This window comes from Diplotaxodon limnothrissa, linkage group LG1 (genome assembly GCF_057381915.1).
Source record: "Diplotaxodon limnothrissa isolate DT_005_m linkage group LG1, D_limnothrissa_male_GT1.1, whole genome shotgun sequence".
Taxonomy (NCBI): domain Eukaryota; kingdom Metazoa; phylum Chordata; class Actinopteri; order Cichliformes; family Cichlidae; genus Diplotaxodon; species Diplotaxodon limnothrissa.
Genome location: NC_140596.1, coordinates 34657848 through 34676715, shown reverse-complemented (window position 1 = coordinate 34676715; position 18868 = coordinate 34657848). Strand labels below are relative to the sequence as shown.

Genomic DNA, 18868 nt, shown 5'->3' with positions numbered 1-18868 from the left:
TGGGAAAAGTTCATTTGAAAAATACAAAAAGACCAGACTTCAAACTGAAGCTAAAAAAAAAAAAAAAAGACAAAAATTAAGACATTTTAATAATTTTAAAGACTTAGATGACAAATATTTGATAACTCTAACTAAACTTAATAACTCTAAAAGACACTTGCATAAAAGGTTTCATTAAAACATTTACTGGTGGCAGTTCCAGAGGTCTTTTAAAACATTTACACTCACAAAGTCGTGAATACCAAGTCAGTGAGTTGTTCAAATGACTTCTTCTCATGAATATGGTAAACATTACACCACCTGGAGGCCCAGTTATACCTGACAGGAGGGTCCGCACAAGTTGGAATGCCAAACGTGTGTGTGTGTGTGTGTGTGTGTGTGTGTGTGTGTGTGTGTGTGTGTGTGTGTGTGTGCATATACCTGTGAATGTGTGCATTTGAGTTTTTAGTACACACACCCGCTTCCCAAACCTCACACGTACTTGTGTGAGCTGACAGCAGAGGAAGCCAAGTCTCATGCAGCGCTTTCAATCTCACCCAACAGAGATTTTCCTCTTCCATTTCATTTTACATTCACGGTCAACACACACACACACACATACATATACACACATACATATATATATACATATATATACACATATATATATACATACATATATATATATATATATATATATATATATATATATATATATATATATATATATATATATATATATATATATATATATATATATATCTCCTCGGCACCCCCTGTCTTCTCACTAGCTGAAATCGTTTACTCTTTCGCAACCTCGGCCGCTTTCAACTCAGCAGGACTCCAACACTGTTGCAACGCGCGCGCACGCGCGTGTGTGTGTGTGTGTGTGTGTGAGTGAGTGAGTGAGTGAGTGAGTGAGAGAGAGAGAGAGAGAGAGAGAGAGAGAGAGAGAGAGGTGCGCTTAGCTCAGTGTAAGTGAAATGCAGAGAGAGAAATAACTTGAAGGATGACCTATAACAGTGAGGGAGGATGATGCAGTAGGAGGAGATGAATGGTGAAATAACACATGATGTATTAGTTGTCCCAGGTTATCTTGTCTTATCTGCTGTTGTTATGAATATCCAGTGTTACTGTGTGCTAATAAATTGTATTGCCTTGAACTGGGAAAAGAGGTCAGAGAAATCGAAAGCCTGATAAGATATGATGGAAGACAGAAAAATGAGTCATACTGCAGCTGTTGGACGGGTCGCAGTCAAAAGGTGAGCACGGCTCTATGCCAATCACATTCACTGTGAGAGAGGACAGTCACAGCAAGGCCCAGGGCTGGACTGGGACAAAAAATCAGCCCGGGCATTTTGACTAGAGACCGGCCCACCAAGTATTATAGCAAAAACCATAAAGCCGTTGAATGAAAACAAACACTGTTGTCACAGTGATGTACACTGTCTCGTTGGTATATATGCATCAGTCTAATAAACTTAAACCTACACCATCCTCCCTATTCTGGTATTCTAAACAGTACCCGAAAGTAGACTGCTTGGTCGAGTTAACCTCCTGAACTATCTACAACACATGGTGAAAACCTGAAATTAAGACAGAGAAGACTAGAGGTGAGACATGATCATTACAGATTACTGATGACAGATTTACATATATTTTCATAAACAATTAATTTGCCACATCAATAAACAGCATGGCAGGGCAAAATATTTTTTCTAACATGGCAACCTTTAAAAAGTGAAAGGAGACAGAAAGACAGGTGAGAAAGAATAAAACTTAGTTGACTTTTTGATGGCATTTTACACACAGTACTGGTACAGAATCTAGAAAATGTGGGAAAATACTGGCATCATATACAGTACTTAGCTACTTCTGAAGAAATTATGATGGGACCCTAAAAAAATTACTATGTACAATAATGGATTTCTATACATTTTACATCAGATGAAAATGTTTGCTCTAAGATTCAGATAATTATTTGTTAAAAGCGAGACATTTTAAATGAGAAAAAGAAAGAAAAGTATTTCCTTGTGCCCTCCTCTCCCTGTTAATGTCCTACCTGGGTCCCTGGCAACACTTTGCTAGACCCGCCCCTGCACAGTCACCAGCTGTCAGCTACTTAGAAAAGGATCCTGGTGTTATTTGTCTCTCAGAAACAGTTCATAACTTCCTTTCAACTCATTCATGTCACCTAAAAGGTAAACCTGTTTCTCCTTCACCTGTTCAGCTCTGATGATTCAGTAAGAACATCTCCTGGTTTCATCTTCATGTTTCTTTCTCACCAGATAACCAAACCGATATCATGACCAGCAGCTTTTACAGCTGTGGCTCCAGCAAACATCAGCTGATACTAGAAATTAATATTAAATCAATTCTAACAACAGCTGATCAAGCTTAAACGTGCTGCTGTTGTTTAGCGCGACATCCGCCGGTTTCCTCTTTCTGGCGCAAGGTGGGAGATAAACAAACAAGAGAGAAAAGCTGATCAGATGATCATTGATCAGGTTCATGATTGAAGTGAAACCTTTATGGGGAGGGGAAAAAAAACAAAAAAAACAAAAAACGAAAAAAAAACCCATCGGCCCATAAAAACAAATAATTACCATCGGCCCACCGGCCAGTCCAGCTATGGCAAGGCCTGATCACTTGAACATTAACAGGCCTGCAGCATGAAGTGCAGCAAAGAAACCAATGTGGGAAATCGCTACTGTAACTGTAAGAAGGTCAAAACTACAAGGATAACATCAGGGTTACTAAAATAAAAAGAATGGCAGCTTTTCTGAAAGTTTTAGGAGCTTTTTGGTGTCATGTGCACTCAAGGTACTTGGCACATGATTTGGTAGTCCAGAAAGTGCTACGCAGAGCTTTCTAGGCCCATGTTTGCATGTTACAGCTGTGCACTGTCACCAAGGGCTAATGTCTAAAATATTAACAACAACTAATGTGGGCAATCCTTGATTATGTTTATGCTGTTGTTAGCTGTTTAGCTTAGCCCCTGAAAAATTGATAATATACAATGATGGTTTTGTTTTTTCCTGCCATCATTTCCTTTTGTTTTCAAGCCTACTTTCCAACCAGTCAGCAATTGAGCTACACAAGGAGACTTCCTAAATGGGCAATTTGCTGATGGCTTTTGGACTGCACACACGTGCGTCTCTGTAGCCTCTGTGGGCACTGAATCCTTCTTTCTACCACAGGGCTGCACCTTTCTGGTCCCCCTCAAGAATATGACCCAGTCCCCTTTAATGTCTCCTTAATCATTGCTCATGCTGCCTGTGTGCATGCCCAAAGTTTAAAACTAATCATAAATGTCATAATCTTTTTTTTTTTATTTTTTCCTCCTAAATCTTTTTCCGAATTCCTAAACTAAGGTTTGAAAACTTTAAAAGCAGGATCAAATAGGTTCTTCCCCTCACTTCTTGACACAAGAGTTTCAGTGAGGTAGTGAGTGGATTTATGAAGAGAGCAGTAGGAAGGTTAGGTGAACGCGCTGACCTCAACACGAGGCAAGTGTCATTCTTTTCAGATATTATGATGTACTTCCTCTTTATTCACTTTCTGCTTCAGTTTGCCCTCATCTAACTGTGAAAACCTTCAACACAATAAGCCCTTACAGCCATTTCCATAGGAACCACACTCACAAAGTATGCCCTTCCTTCTCTTGTGTGATTGTATGGATGTGAAACTAGAGTGGCAAGAACACAAACACATTCCTCCAATGGAGCAGCACTTCATGCTTCTTACACCCTGCAATCAAACATAGTAAAATGTGCCTATGTTGCCACATTTAGACGAGCACACCCCCTGAGCTCAGACAGCTCTGTCAATGAAAGAATGGGGGTGTTATTAATTTGATTAAACGTCTGTGAGTTATGCCTTCATTAAACTTCATCAAGGCTAATTAGTATCCTGGCATTGAGATGTGCGACCCACTAAAATGCTCTTCAACTAACCACCTCTGATGACACTGTCATAATAGTCACCCACTTTGAACATGTAACATAATCATGCTCAGTTATTAGTTAAATCTTTAGTTAGTTTTACGATCATTTCTACACAATAGCTCAAAATCATCCATGCAGATATTTTGTCTTTATTCTGAAGTTTGAGAAACTAGCACAGACTTTAATTTACTGATCGCCACTTACAAACCTGTTAAACTTACAGCTGAATAACTGTGGGTAAAATAAAGCAGTACAACTTCAGAGAAAGTATCTCTTTTAATGTGGGCATTTGTACCAGACTGTCACTGCGAAAAAGTACCGAGGATGAAGTCCTCGACTTGATTTACCAGCTGATGTTCCAATTCTATTGCTATTATGCAACCAATTCAGTATGCGACCAGATGTGAAATATAGACACAACCTTTCCATCTGTGAAAAACAGCCAGGAAACAGTCTTTGGAGAACACAATGAGGGACAAGGCTTCTGGGACATGGCTGAGAAGCTGAGAGGCAGGAGCTGTCTAGGTTACTTTAGTGTTTGTTTGTTTTTTTTAATTCTTCTGGTACCTGACTGGGTTGACTAGTGTACTTTTAATAATAGTTACAAATCCTGTTTAATGACTCCAAGTATCCAGATGCCAGTCAATGCCAGTATCCAAGTGAATGAGTAATACAACTCCCCCACTCAGAGCAGTTATAAAGGGGCAAAATATCCATAGAGGTCAAAACCATCTCCTGTACCAGGCTGTAACTAAGCGTTTTGTTTACTTGTAATGCCCCAACTTACAACCTAATAAAAGGCAAGTGAAGCAGCAAATCTTGCAAACTAACTGGTACAACTTGAGAAGTGTTCTTATAAAAAAGGTGAAATTTATGATAACACACCCTCCCCAGTATGGTCCAGTATAAACAGGCCAAAGTAATGGGAGGTGAAGAGAAGACCCATAGCTGTAAAGTCAATTTCCTTCTCACCTTCATGCAACAGCAGCTCCTTCAGACTAAAGTTACAGCACTGACATTCACAACTCCACATATTTTATCCAACACACATGCACGCACGCATACAACCACAACAAGGATTTTTACATGCTCCTCTTAGTCCCCTGTGTTCCCCTCTGCTCTCTCTTTGGTCTCTGTGCAGCTATGAAACTTTATCTGGGGGAACACAAGTGCAAGATACACACACACACACACACACACACACACACACACACACACACACACACACACACACACACACACACACACACACACACAGACAGCCACAGCTGAACTGCAGTTTCCACATGATCTCCAAATTGTAATTAGATCAGACGTTTACACAGATAGCTTCATAGGCACAGTCCACTAGGCCACTTTGCCTCCACTCCCATCTTCATGAGTTTCTCTCAGACACACACAGACACACACACACACACACACACACACACACACACACACACACACAGACACACACACACACACACACACACAGATTCCTCCAGCGTGATTCAGGAGAACTCTGCTTTGTCTGGAAATTGCTGAGAAATTAGTTAAGGTTCAAACAACACAAACTATAATGCAACAATTCTGCAGGGAGGACAATGTATCTTTCTGTGTTTATCTGTGTGGCTACTGTCGTTCTGGATTCTCACGGTCTCACACACACACACACACACACACACACACACACACACACACACACACACACACACCTGCAGATCAAGAACAGTCGAGAAAACCAACTTGGAAAATGTTGTTAAATAACATAAAAATTTCTCTTCTCGGTTTTACGATCCATTTCCCTCAATCCAATCAGTCAAATACAGGGAGTGCAGAATTATTAGGCAAATGAGTATTTTGTCCACATCATCCTCTTCATGCATGTTGTCTTACTCCAAGCTGTATAGGCTCGAAAGCCTACTACCAATTAAGCATATTAGGTGATGTGCATCTCTGTAATGAGAAGGGGTGTGGTCTAATGACATCAACACCCTATATCAGGTGTGCATAATTATTAGGCAACGTCCTTTCCTTTGGCAAAATGGGTCAAAAGAAGGACTTGACAGGCTCAGAAAAGTCAAAAATAGTGAGATATCTTGCAGAGGGATGCAGCAGTCTCAAAATTGCAAAGCTTCTGAAGCGTGATCATTGAATAATCAAGCGTTTCATTCAAAATAGTCAACAGGGTCGCAAGAAGCGTGTGGAAAAACCAAGGCGCAAAATAACTGCCCATGAACTGAGAAAAGTCAAGCGTGCAGCTGTCAAGATGCCACTTGCCACCAGTTTGGCCATATTTCAGAGCTGCAACATCACTGGAGTGCCCAAAAGCACAAGGTGTGCAATACTCAGAGACATGGCCAAGGTAAGAAAGGCTGAAAGACGACCACCACTGAACAAGACACACAAGCTGAAACGTCAAGACTGGGCCAAGAAATATCTCAAGACTGGTTTTTCTAAGGTTTTATGGACTGATGCAATGAGAGTGAGTCTTGATGGGCCAGATGGATGGGCCCGTGGCTGGATTGGTAAAGGGCAGAGAGCTCCAGTCCGACTCAGACGCCAGCAAAGTGGAGGTGGAGTACTGGTTTGGGCTGGTATCATCAAAGATGAGCTTGTGGGGCCTTTTCGGGTTGAGGATGGAGTCAAGCTCAACTCCCAGTCCTACTGCCAGTTTCTGGAAGACACCTTCTTCAAGCAGTGGTACAGGAAGAAGTCTGCATCCTTCAAGAAAAACATGATTTTCATGCAGGACAATGCTCCATCACACGCGTCCAAGTACTCCACAGCGTGGCTGGCAAGAAAGGGTATGAAAGAAGAAAAACTAATGACATGGCCTCCTTCTTCATCTGATCTGAACCCCATTGAGAGCCTGTGGTCCATCATCAAATGTGAGATTTACAAGGAGGGAAAACAGTACACCTCTCTGAACAGTGTCTGGGAGGCCGTGGTTGCTGCTGCACGCAATGTTGATGGTGAACAGATCAAAACACTGACAGAATCCATGGATGGCAGGCTTTTGAGTGTCCTTGCAAAGAAAGGTGGCTATATTGGTCGCTGATTTGTTTTTGTTTTGTTTTTGAATGTCAGAAATGTATATTTGTGAATGTGGAGATGTTATATTGGTTTCACTGGTAAAAAATAAATAATTGAAATGGGTATATATTTGTTTTTTGTTAAGTTGCCTAATAATTATGCACAGTAATAGTCACCTGCACACAGATATCCCCCTAAAATAGCTAAAACTAAAAACAAACTAAAAACTTCTTCCAAAAACATTCAGCTTTGATATTAATGAGTTTTTTGGGTTCATTGAGAACATGGTTGTTGTTCAATAATAAAATTATTCCTCAAAAATACAGCTTGCCTAATAATTCTGCACTCCCTGTAGAGGCAGCGTTACATGACACATGAACACAAATACACGTGCAAACACTTGCTTCTAAGTGGCCTGCACTGTGGGGTTTTCAGCCACACAAAAATATGTTATTACATTTCAAAAAGTCGTTGAAATCTTACTTACTTGAGAAAATGCATAATTTAGTTAGCAGAACAATAATCTCAGAACTGGAAGACACTCTAAGACAAATATGCTCTTTATCTGAGGGAGTGAGTGTAAGCGCCTGTCTTTGATGAATGTACTCTCGTCTGATATTTGGAATACAGATCAGATTTCAATAAAGATGAAACAATAAATTTAATGTCAGAATTTGGGAGTTGTGATCGCTTAAAGCTGTACGACTTGCGGTGCTAGTGGAGACGCAGCCAATCAGGACGCATTCTTGTTAACACAACTCATCAACTATGTGTTATTTCAAAGTGTTCATTTAAGTAGGCAACTTTCCATGGATGTATGCGTTTCTTCCAGTTATCAAGCAGTTTGGACCAGTCGTACCGGCTTCAGCTGCTAGAGAAACTGAAGCAGGCTGAGCAGTGGTGCTAAATAAACTACAAATAAACCTAAACTGACAAGGGAGGAACCTACACAAAGAAGGAGGAAATAGTATTATTGTAGGGTCTTTACCTTGCAATGTTGCGAATCTTGCAAAAGTGTGTTGTTGCTATAGAAATAAATTAGTGGCTATCCCAGCTGACATAGGTAGGCGTGGTACACCCTGGACAGGTCACTAATCTGTTGCAGTGCTAACACAACATGACTTAAGTAAAAGTCTAATAATTGTTAAGACTTGTTGCAGTGCCAAGGAGAAAATAGATTCTAAATATTATAAAGTATTCAGTGTTTCTAAACTATAAATACAGGCATATATCAAGGGAAAAAAGTGATACTTTGTTTCATGATTTGTAGTCTTCGCTGTTGGAAAACTGAACTGCATTAAGTTGATATGTGATGTGATCATTGATCTAGTGGATGCAGTAGCAAGAAGAAGCGGTGCGTTTGCTTGACAGTATCTACGGTTTTTAATGGCTGACTACTACAACAATACAAAATCTATGTGATATGAGAATTGCGATTATGATATTGACTGGACAGAATCCAAGAGAACCAGCGTGGAACTACAGAGCGGTGGAGCAGAGGATCGATCAGACAGTACTAATGGATTAGAAAGGTCCAGCTAGATGCTCTGATATCTGTCAGCTGCTTCCATGCGTCTCCTTAAATAAGTAACAAGATGCAGATCAATACACGGCAATCTGACACACTGAATATTCAACTGGCCAGAGATCAATAACGCCTCTCCCAACCTCTAACTAGCTTAATATGACAGAGGAAGACTGATGGAGAAAGCATATCAGCACATACACAAACACAACCACGCAGCTCTAAAGGAGGTTGGGGAAGTGTCAAATAAAAGGGCAGCTTGCTTTTTTCCGCTGTGAGCAGGCGAGGAGAAAGAAAAAGAGAAGACTCGCATTGACATTTCACACCAATACACCGGTGTTTAAAAAAAGAAAAAAATGCTGTGGAGATCTCCTCCACTTGACAAACTGACATGCTCTACAAGAGAATACTCCTGTCTGCCTCAGCTGCCAAGACTTCCCCTCCAGCCAAACTTCATCTGTTGCCAAAAGTCACTCAAGCATTTTTCTGCACGGGGCATACACCAAGCAGAGCGTCTGGCTCACAAGTACTACCCCACCTGACCAGTGACCCATTCACCGTTTCACCGGGTGATGATGGGATCCATATGGCTTCAATTACAGATTTTTTTTTACTTTTTATGGAGGGAAAAAAAGCCTCTGCCTGAGAACATTTCTACATTTATAGAAAAATTCAGAAGTCATCCAGTTATGTGAAATTAGTGCCAGAGACCTGCCAAGAACAACCAGAGTCTTGGTTAAGTGATGGGATTTTAATGCCTTGCTCATGGGGCTCATGCATAATATTCAGTCGGGAATAGCTGATTTACTCTTTAGAACCGCATCTGGCACGCTGGTTGATGTAACAGCTTAGAAAATTGATCTAGATTTAAATTAAACCTTTAAAAGGGAAATTACATTACAACAAATTACGTAAATACAAGTTCATTACAATGGAAAAAAGAAATGTTTTAAGAAAAGTATCAAAAATGTTCAAGTGCTCAAAGTATTGAGAATGTCTTTTTATTTCAATTAATTTAATAATCAGGTAAAAATCTTCTTCAGATGCTTGTTAAGATTTCAGAAGTTTGGCTACCTAAGGAAAGCATTTGAGGAAAAAACATTTTATGGTAAGTATAAAAAAATAACGCTTAACTTAAAAACCGACAGATTGTATAAAATATATTTGGCAAATTTACAGTGTCTTTGAAATGAAAAACTCAGAGGGACACACTTGGATTACTGTCACAGGCGACTTACTAAACATGCAGTGCTTTGACTTCAATGCCTCCTCATCAACAACCACGTGCCCATCAATGAGGTGAGTTTAACACGGTCATTGAGTCTTTATGCGATTTTATTTATCTGTTTCTTTTTCCTCCTCTTGGTAGATGAATAAGCAGAGAGAGAAAAGAGAAACTGAGGATGATACCAACAGCAAAAAAAAAATAAAGTGAGAAACAAAGACTCACTGCATCCATCCTCGTCACTGTGGTCCCCACAATCGTTGTCTCCGTCACACTGCCACTGGGCTGGGATGCAGGTACACTCCCCAAATGCACTGACCGCACACGTAAAGTGGTTCCTCCCACATGAGCACTCAGTGCTGCCCTGAACTCCTGCACACACACACACACACACACACACACGAAGAGAAGATTAGAGTTTATCGCACATGCTCAGGTTAACTCAGGCACTGGAATTCATATTACCACAAAATGATTCTGCCAGATATACATAATAACTGTAAAGTATTGAGACAGGGACTTTTATCCCTGCCCGTGACCTCCTGCTTTGTTTCTCGCTTTAATCTTGACACTCCTCAGCTGCTCCCTGCTTAGTATGTTGGATAAAAGCCTGAGAATGCCACAGTTTTTTGTTATAAACAAAAACACAGTTTCTTTCACTTTAATGTAATTTTCTGTTTCATAACTCTCAACAGTAAACTTTAACAGTAAACACAGTAAACTAGGACTCTGAATAGATTCAGTATAACCTTGCTTCTGAATTTTATGCTCTGATATCTGTCATATCTATTTTACAGAGTGATCGAAAGACTGTGCTGCTCATGTAAAAAGACGCTCCTTAGCTGCAGAAATAACAGAAGCACATCAGTGCCTTGGTATACACATACAGCACTGCAATGGTTAGTCACTCAGTTATTCAACACATACTGAATATATTTGTTGTTTTTAGTGTTTTAATATCCTTGATTTGGAAAAGGTTTCACGTGCAAATCTTTAGTCCTCCCTCTCACAAACCACTTTGATATAGAATAAAGTAAAATAAGCTAAAAGGGTCGTGTTATATCAAGTCAGCGAGGCCAAGCATCTCGAAGATTTTCAGCTCCCAAAATGACAGAGTAATTAAACTTTTCAAGGATGTGTGATTGTGCATTTGAAAAGCTGAGACCATCTCCTCTCAACACATATGCCTTACTGAAATATCTAAGCTATGTGGTGATGCAGAGGCCACGTGTTGCTTTCAGCTGAACTGGGCTTAATATGCGGGAGAGAGTCTCGGGGAGTAAAGTCTACTGTTAAGTTTAAAGTGAGCTAAACAACAACAAAACAAGCTACGATACACAGAAAGTCTGACTCATTTCAGCTCCTGAGAGCGATGATGTTTAGAACATCTGTATGTGTACACATGTCCTGTGGTGTTTCCAACTGAAATCCTCTGTGATAAGTAGGATGGGTGTCTTTTAAAAGCATCAACAAGTGACTGAGTAAATTTTCCCCCTGAAGTTTCTTCCTCAAAAAACAAAACAAAACCCCTGACAGTGAAATATGCATTGTTGTTGGACTGTACTGACACTAATGATTAACAAAGTGATTGATGAGTTCTGTGTGCTAAAAACTGATAATTTAGTCAATTTACTCATCTGACAGAGAAATCACTAAAATGTGACTAAAGACTGAAGTTTATTATGTTTAGGTTTTTCTTTTTAGGTCGACTATCAGTGAAATGAGCATGTTCTGAACTATTGAATCCCCATTCAGTGGACTGAGACAGCCTTCCAGTGTTTATGACCAATCTCTTGTAACAAGCTCAACTTTTATTGTTACAAAACATATGCTGTAAAAAGAGTAATAAATAAATATGCAAATAACATACGAGAAATGTAAATGTGAAATTTACATTTCTATTCAGAACACAATTGAACACTGAACTGTAATACCAAGCTAATATGTAGCATTACAGTATATACCGTGGCTTTTCTCTCAAGTCAGAGTTGAGTCTCCATCTTCAGTGCACCCAATTATACATTCCCTCAAATATCCCTGCGTAAATAAACACAAAACATCTAAAAGAGCAGGGGACAACATTATAGCAAACCAAGCAGGCGGTTGCTTCAATTGTGGAAACTTGCACACTGCCGAGTGCAAAAAACTTTTGCATATTTTTTGCAAAAAGGTGCAAAAGTTATACTTCAAATAATTTACTCATCAATATTTTTTTTCAGTTACATGGCATTTAGCTAGCTTACATTTAGTTAGCAATTTGCCAGTGTGACCGCTACAGCAATTTATCACAGCAGCCAGTTTATTTTTAGGGTGGTTACTGCAATGTTGAATACACCAGTGGTCCCACACACGAGTCAAAGAGAATGTCAAAGCTTGTATCTTGTGGCGGTCCAAGAAGGAAAAAGAATTATATTTACGGTACACTGAATGTAGACATGCTGATTCAGAACATTGTTAAGCACGGGAATAGGCGGTTTTATTAATATAGGCATACAGCAATTAAAATATTAAATAGTAATAACATTTTTATGAAAAAATAACATGGAAATACTAAAATAAAAATACAGTAGTAAGCAGATGACGGTATTATACTGTAAAGCTCAGAATCTACAAGTAAACTACAAAATAACCAATAAAATCTACACTGAACTTAAAAAAAGCAAAGAAAATTTTGATCTATAAAACATCTTCAATTTATCTCTGTTGCAACACGGTTGATTAGATGGATCGAATATAAATATCAGTTACTATCCTTTTATGTCATACACTGGGCATCTGTATACCAATAAACACTGGGTCTGATTTACTACCACAAAAAAGGAAAAGAAGGAAGAAAAAAAAGACACCACATCTTCAGACACATCACAGCAAACCATAACCAGGGGAGGAAATAAATAAAGGTTTCCCGTTTTGCTCTCACTTTGAAGCCCATTAATGGCCATCTGTGCGTGTGTGCGTGTGTGTGTGCGTGTGCGTGTGTGTGTGTGTGTGTGTGTGTGCGCGTGTGTGCGTATGTACACGTCTGTTTTGCTGAAGCTGGCCTGCCGCAACAAACCCAAAGTTTCTTGGAGCACGCATACGAATGTGTGTGCGTATGTGTGTGTGTGGTTCCTGGCCTCCTCACAAAGGCATCAGTCAACCCAGGAGGGCCTGGCAGAGAGAGCTCAGTAACCTTCAGATCCCTCCCACAGCACTAAATTAATGGCCTCTTTCTTTTCATTTCCCTCTCTCCCTTTCTTTCGCCTCATTCTTGTCTTTCCATCATCTCCTCTTCACACTTTCCCCTCAGATACCTCCATTATTCCCCCCTCTTCCTTACCCTCTGCTAGACAACTCTTCATTTACATCCTGTTACATTTGTTTTCATTTTCATGAATGCTCTATAATTCCTACAGTCCTCAGACCCTAGGAGTGGGACATTTACTCTCAGAAAAAAACAAAATGGGGCTATCAAAGACAGACTACCTGTCTGCTGGACAGACTGGGGTCTGAAACTCCCCGTGTTAAACTTTTCAGGTTGACACGGATCACTTATATTGGCTTTGTAGCGTTAAGCTTATGCGTATTTTACTCAGATGTGAGTGTGGGCTTGTACTGAGCTAAATTAAAGTGTGCGAGCTGGAGCAGAAGTCTTGTCAACATGAAACCACATCACAGGCCGCACATTTGTCAAACATACTTTGAAAAGCATAGGTCACTGGCTTCAACCGCAGCCAAAGAAACTTATTGACTATAGCAGGAAGCAATCAACCACACTGTCTTACACAGTCTCACATATTTCCAACCGTTTAGATCAGGGGTGGGCAATCTCAGTCCATGAGGGCCAGTGTCCCTGCAGGTTTTAGATCTCACCTTGGGTCAACACACCTGAATCACATGATTAGTTCGTTACCAGGCCTCTGGAGAACTTCAGGACATGTTGAGGAGCTAATTTAGCCATTTAAATCAGCTGTGTTGGTTCGAGGACACATCTAAAACCTGCAGGGACACCGGCCCTCGTGGACTGAGATTGCCCACCCCTGGCTTAGATGGTGTGGCAGTCTAGAAAATGTTCAGATACAGACACAGTAACATCATCAATATTTCAGTGTCAGACTGGACAAAAACTGCCTGTAGACTGAAAGAGTTCTGGTGAAGGAAAGACTGTATCACATGTTCCTGTAATATAAGAGCCGTTGTTTTACAATGTTGCCAACACTATGTCACAAACAAAAAGTCACACTGCTGAGGTGTAGCAAATGTGCTTTATGGTACTAATACCCTTGACACACAAAGCTATCAAACCAGAAAATCAAGTCATCTAATGTTCATCCTGTGAACTGATGTGAACATGGAGCAAAATGGAAAAAATAAAATCTTAAGGGTTAAATGCCAGTAAATACAGCAAACGTTCGTGTAACCCCGTCAGTGAAAGTAATCACAACTTTAAAACCAAAAATGTATGAAGCGAAGAAGATGCCGATGTTCCTCGATGAGGCTTATGATGACGGGTAAATGCTCGGTCAGAGGGCATACAAAAAGACATTTATACCGTCTATAATGAGAGGGTGAACCTAGCAGGAAAATAAAGAGGGAATCATCACCCCTAGATTGTTATGTAAGGCTGCAGACAAAAAAAAAGTAACAAAACAAACACAAACACTATGCAGCAGCCAGGCCTAGCAGGCCGGTGCTTTCAAGAGCGCCAGCATGACAAGCCTCTGATGAATCACACAGATAGCAGATCACAAGCTGGGCTGTTTTCTAAAGACAGAGGATCACTTTGAGTTGTAAGCACAAGTTTAGCAACAATACATCATCTGAATAAAGGCTGAGGAGCACGTACAGTATAATCACCTGAAATGTGAGTTTGGAAAACTGATAGCAACAAGTTTCAGACACAGAAAGCTCCAAAACCAGTATCAACTTTTTTTAAGGGAAATTCCTTGATATTATCAAACTTGTAGACTTTCAAAAGGTTTCCAACAAAGAGAATCTGGATTGTGACTGTGATTGTGTGGGTGATTGTGAGTGTGTGTGTGTGTGTGTAGCAGAAGCTTTGCTTTGTTTAGTGTTACTCAAGGATAGATGTTGGTCTAAATGTACATGTAGATATTTTTAAGCTATATCCCGCTCTGTGGATTGGTTTGACAGTCATTTTTGAGCAGAGACACAGATAATTAATCTCTCCCATCACCTGCTGCTGGTAGAGCCCAGTGTGTGAGTTGTGACTCAGGAAAGAAAAAAAAAAAAAAAAAGACCTCAGGCAGAGAAAAAGAAACCAAAGACCACCAAAGATCCTCCACTGCCGGTCACTATGGCCTTACACTGTCTAAACAGGCCTGGTATGGAACAAGACAGGTGGTCCCCAAAAAGGTAAACACAGACAAAATCCCACAAACCAACGTGGATGCCATGTTTAAACCCAGACCCACCTACAGCAAGGACCGAGCCGGAAGCTGGGGTGGCGCGAGAGCCTCAGATCTAACCAGGTGGTATATTCAAGCTATGTTTCACCATTTTACAATTTGCTGTTGTTAAATAGCTCAATGACGAGTGTGAAGTGTTGAAGAGAGAGCAGTTGGGCCAAAACACACAATGGTAACTCTGGCCTGGAGAGCGGGTGGCCACATGCTTTGAACAATGTCAAAAGGCTGCCAGTTAATTAGGCGTGGACCTCCCTGGAGTCTACCTGGAGGGTCGGCGCGGTATCTTTTTTGCAGTGCGCGAGTGCGTGGCTGTAAAAAAGTGATAAGCAGGAAATTGGGTTTGGGCAGAGGGATGGGGGTTGGTGGGGGTGAATCATCTGATGCAGAGTATAGGAGGGGAGCGCACAAGGAAGGAGTCCGGCCTTTTGTGTGCGTCTTCTGTTCTTCCTGCCACCCTTCGGCTGCTGGTGCCGCGCTGTAAAAGCACAGCTTAAGAGAGAAACAGCTGCGACTCAGCGTGTCAGCAACTGTTCAGCCCGAACCATCCAAAACCGGCCACATTCATGCAGCACTGCGCAGCGCTGCATACTGAGAATGGACACAACTGGCGTCCCGGCTTGCTGTCGGCCAACAGCGTCCAGCATTCGTCACTCCTCGCCGCGTGAGACTGCGGACAGAATGAGACGCCTGACTGCTTGCATACACGGAAAAGCTGTTCACCTGCAGTGGTTCTCATTCATGACTGACAGAGAACAAGAGAGCTGCAATGCTGTTTTGGCTTCCTGAGGGAGACAAACGTCATTATCAGTATATTCGGATTTTCCTAGGCCTAAATGACCCATCCTTAGTACACAGTAATATTTCTGCAGTAAGTAATCTTTTTTCTAGCATATACAAGCTTATCCAAGTTTTAATTTCATCCCATTTCAATCCCATCTTCTATTTAAATTGGCTTTATATCCCAATACAAAAGTGTCTGAAAGAACATAAATCAAATTTACACGCTCTACAGATTCAACCAGATGGTTATTACCTTTAAAAGAAAAAAAAGTCTGAATGTCTATAATTTGATAATCTGTGAACAAGACAAGATCAGAGCAGAAAAGTACCGTAGTTTTCGGGTTATAAGCCGCTACTTTTTCCCCACACTGTGGCTTATACTGATTTGCGGCTAATGCATTTTTTTTCCATGCGGCCAAAAACATTTTGCCTGGTAACAGTAGACCAATAAAATTGATAAGTAGTATATATACGGTATATATTTTTACCGGTTGTTAAGAGACGTTGTAATGTTGTTTGTGCACTGTTGCGTAAAAAAACATAAGCAACGTAATTTGTGTGTTAAGTATACGTATGTATCGGTAAAGGTAGCCGTGTTACAGGCGCTGTTCGAGGAAAAAAAGCATTTTTTGTAAGTTACCATAACGTTTATGTTACCTTACGGATTAAATTAAATGTTAAAAATCCTCACGTGTAATATTTCTGTGTAAATATCTCATATTACGAGTGAAACGCATACGGCTTAAAATCCGGTGCGGCCTGTACAAGTACAAAATTGATTTTCTTTCTAAAATTAGAGCATGCGGCTTTTAATCAGGTACGCTCTGTAGTCCGGGAATTACGGTAATATTTGCTGCTAGAAAACGTTGTTTCTTTTCCCACCTTTCTGCAAAAGGAAAGCTTCTACAGTACAACAGATTGTCTGCGTGACACCCTGTAACAGCTCGACCAATCAATTCAGCTTCTTCCTGCCCATGTGATGATAGTAAATCAGATAACAGCTGCACTTTCAGCTCCGCTTTGGTCTCATCCACTTTTCTGGCTATCTGGTAACTTTCCGCCGTCTGGTCTGGGACAGGTGGCTCATACTTTTTGTTTTCTGCGGCCACTGCTGAAAACACGGCCGATGACAGTGGTGAAACTGAACCGCACATTAAATGGCCCGTAAAACCAAAACAATACACTTAAAAAGTTTAAAATGGTCCATAAAGACTTGATGATCATTCTCAGAGGATTTATTACCTTTCAGTTTTTAGACTCATAGAAAGAAATCGATTAGTGGTGCATTTATGAATATAAACTGCGTACCTCAGGCTATGAGCCCTTTCTCGTGATCTGGATCTCTCTCTTTCACGGCATATGGAAGCTGTAAAGCTGCTACCAACACTCAAAGAACACATTCACTGAATTCTCTGTGGTCACCATGGCTCCGGGTTATGCTGACCTGGCTTCATGATGCCGAACAGCTCATCATCCCTGCCAGTACCTCTCCTTAACATCGGCTCATCTCCACCTACTAATTTGCCGACTGTAGGTCAGACCGCCCTGATGTGGCAAGCCGTAACCACAGCAACACATGTTGAACCGTGCTGGGGAAAGGAAAAAACAAGTGTGGGGAACAACATGTTTGAGAAGTCATATATATGCAAAGCTTTATAAGCTTAAAATGCTGTCAACATCCAGTTTGTGCACTCGAGTATGTAAACAAAGTAGCAGACAAACAAGCTTAGAGCTGACGTCAAATCTTTCTGGACAGCTCCGTCATCACCAGCTCATCCTCCTGGTTTGCTCAGTAACACACACACACACACACACGCGCACAGAGACAGGCAGGACTGTCTGAAAACGAGGCAGTTGGTCCAGCAGCGGGGTTCTTTTCGCGCCTGCTCATCTCAGACTTTCATTAATAACACCAGTCTTATCACACTGCAGCTCTCAGTCACTTTTTTATAACATAACTCAGCAAGAGGGTGTGTGTGTGTGTGTGTGTGTGTGTGTGTGTGTGTGTGTGTGTGTGTGTGTGTGTGTGTGTGTGTGTGTGTGTGTGTGTGTGTGTGTGTGTGTACACTTAGCCAATCATTGCCTAATAACTACATGTCACCTAAAAGCATGTGGGTGGATACTGTCCTTCATTCCCATAAAATGAACCAATTCAACTTAATGACACACACAGTGAACATTACCCTGTTGCCGGTGAAGTTTTATAAATTAAAGGCTATAGAGGGAAGCTGTGTACAGTACATTCACCCACAAACACACACACACAGACAATGTCATGCAAGGCCAGTCGGCAGTCTCCCTCTGAAGTCACTTCAAAGATAACTCTCTTGGCCAGGGATGAGTGGACGGCCGCTGAACAGGCATGTGAGTGGACATGAGGTGGGGGAGGATAGATGTAAGTTTGTTTTCTTCACTGAAAAAGAGAAAAGGAGATTTCCTTTTACAGGGAGTGTGTGCAGTACTATACATTTCATTTTCTGAGGCTGAAACCGTACTGTGAGGACTCCGGCTGCTCGGCACTGCACTTATGTGGTTTGGGGTCCCAATAACTGTGTGCATGCGTTCATATATCATGTGTTATGTACAGGATTTGAATGACATAAGGATTCAGTGCAGTAATCAAAGCAAAAACACTTGAAAAATCCATCAGGACAACCTCCATTTCCTCCATTTCCTTCACTACAAAGATGTTTTTGAGGCTTGATGGGAAACCGGATGAGAGTTTCTCCACAAGGGTGACACACGTGTGCTGAAAGGAGTTGACGGTGATAATGAAGCCGTTGCACAGAATGGTGGAAACACAGGCAAGGCAGAAGAAGAGCTGCAGGTCTGACAGTTGTAGGCCTGTGTGGGAGGACTCCTGTGGTGTTTTTATGAAGAGTGGGTGAGAAAGCAACAGTGTTGTGTGTGGAGTCATAGAGGAGGGCAAAGACACAGAGAGTGAAAATCTGGTTGGCTTGTTTAAAAGCAGCAGTGTGAACAATTCCGC

At 41.0% G+C, this 18868-nt stretch overlaps 1 protein-coding gene across 3 annotated transcripts in view; it reads right to left on the bottom strand.

The window, feature by feature from the left end:
* The window catches only part of lrp4 (low density lipoprotein receptor-related protein 4), a 118166-nt gene that overhangs the window by 51952 nt on the left and 47346 nt on the right, over positions 1 to 18868 (bottom strand). For all 3 annotated transcript variants that reach the window (XM_085350005.1, XM_085350012.1, XM_085350017.1), the window contains exon 2: positions 9917 to 10063. In XM_085350005.1, the coding sequence (XP_085206131.1) occupies positions 9917 to 10063 (147 nt within the window). The remainder of the gene's footprint in view (positions 1 to 9916; positions 10064 to 18868) is intronic.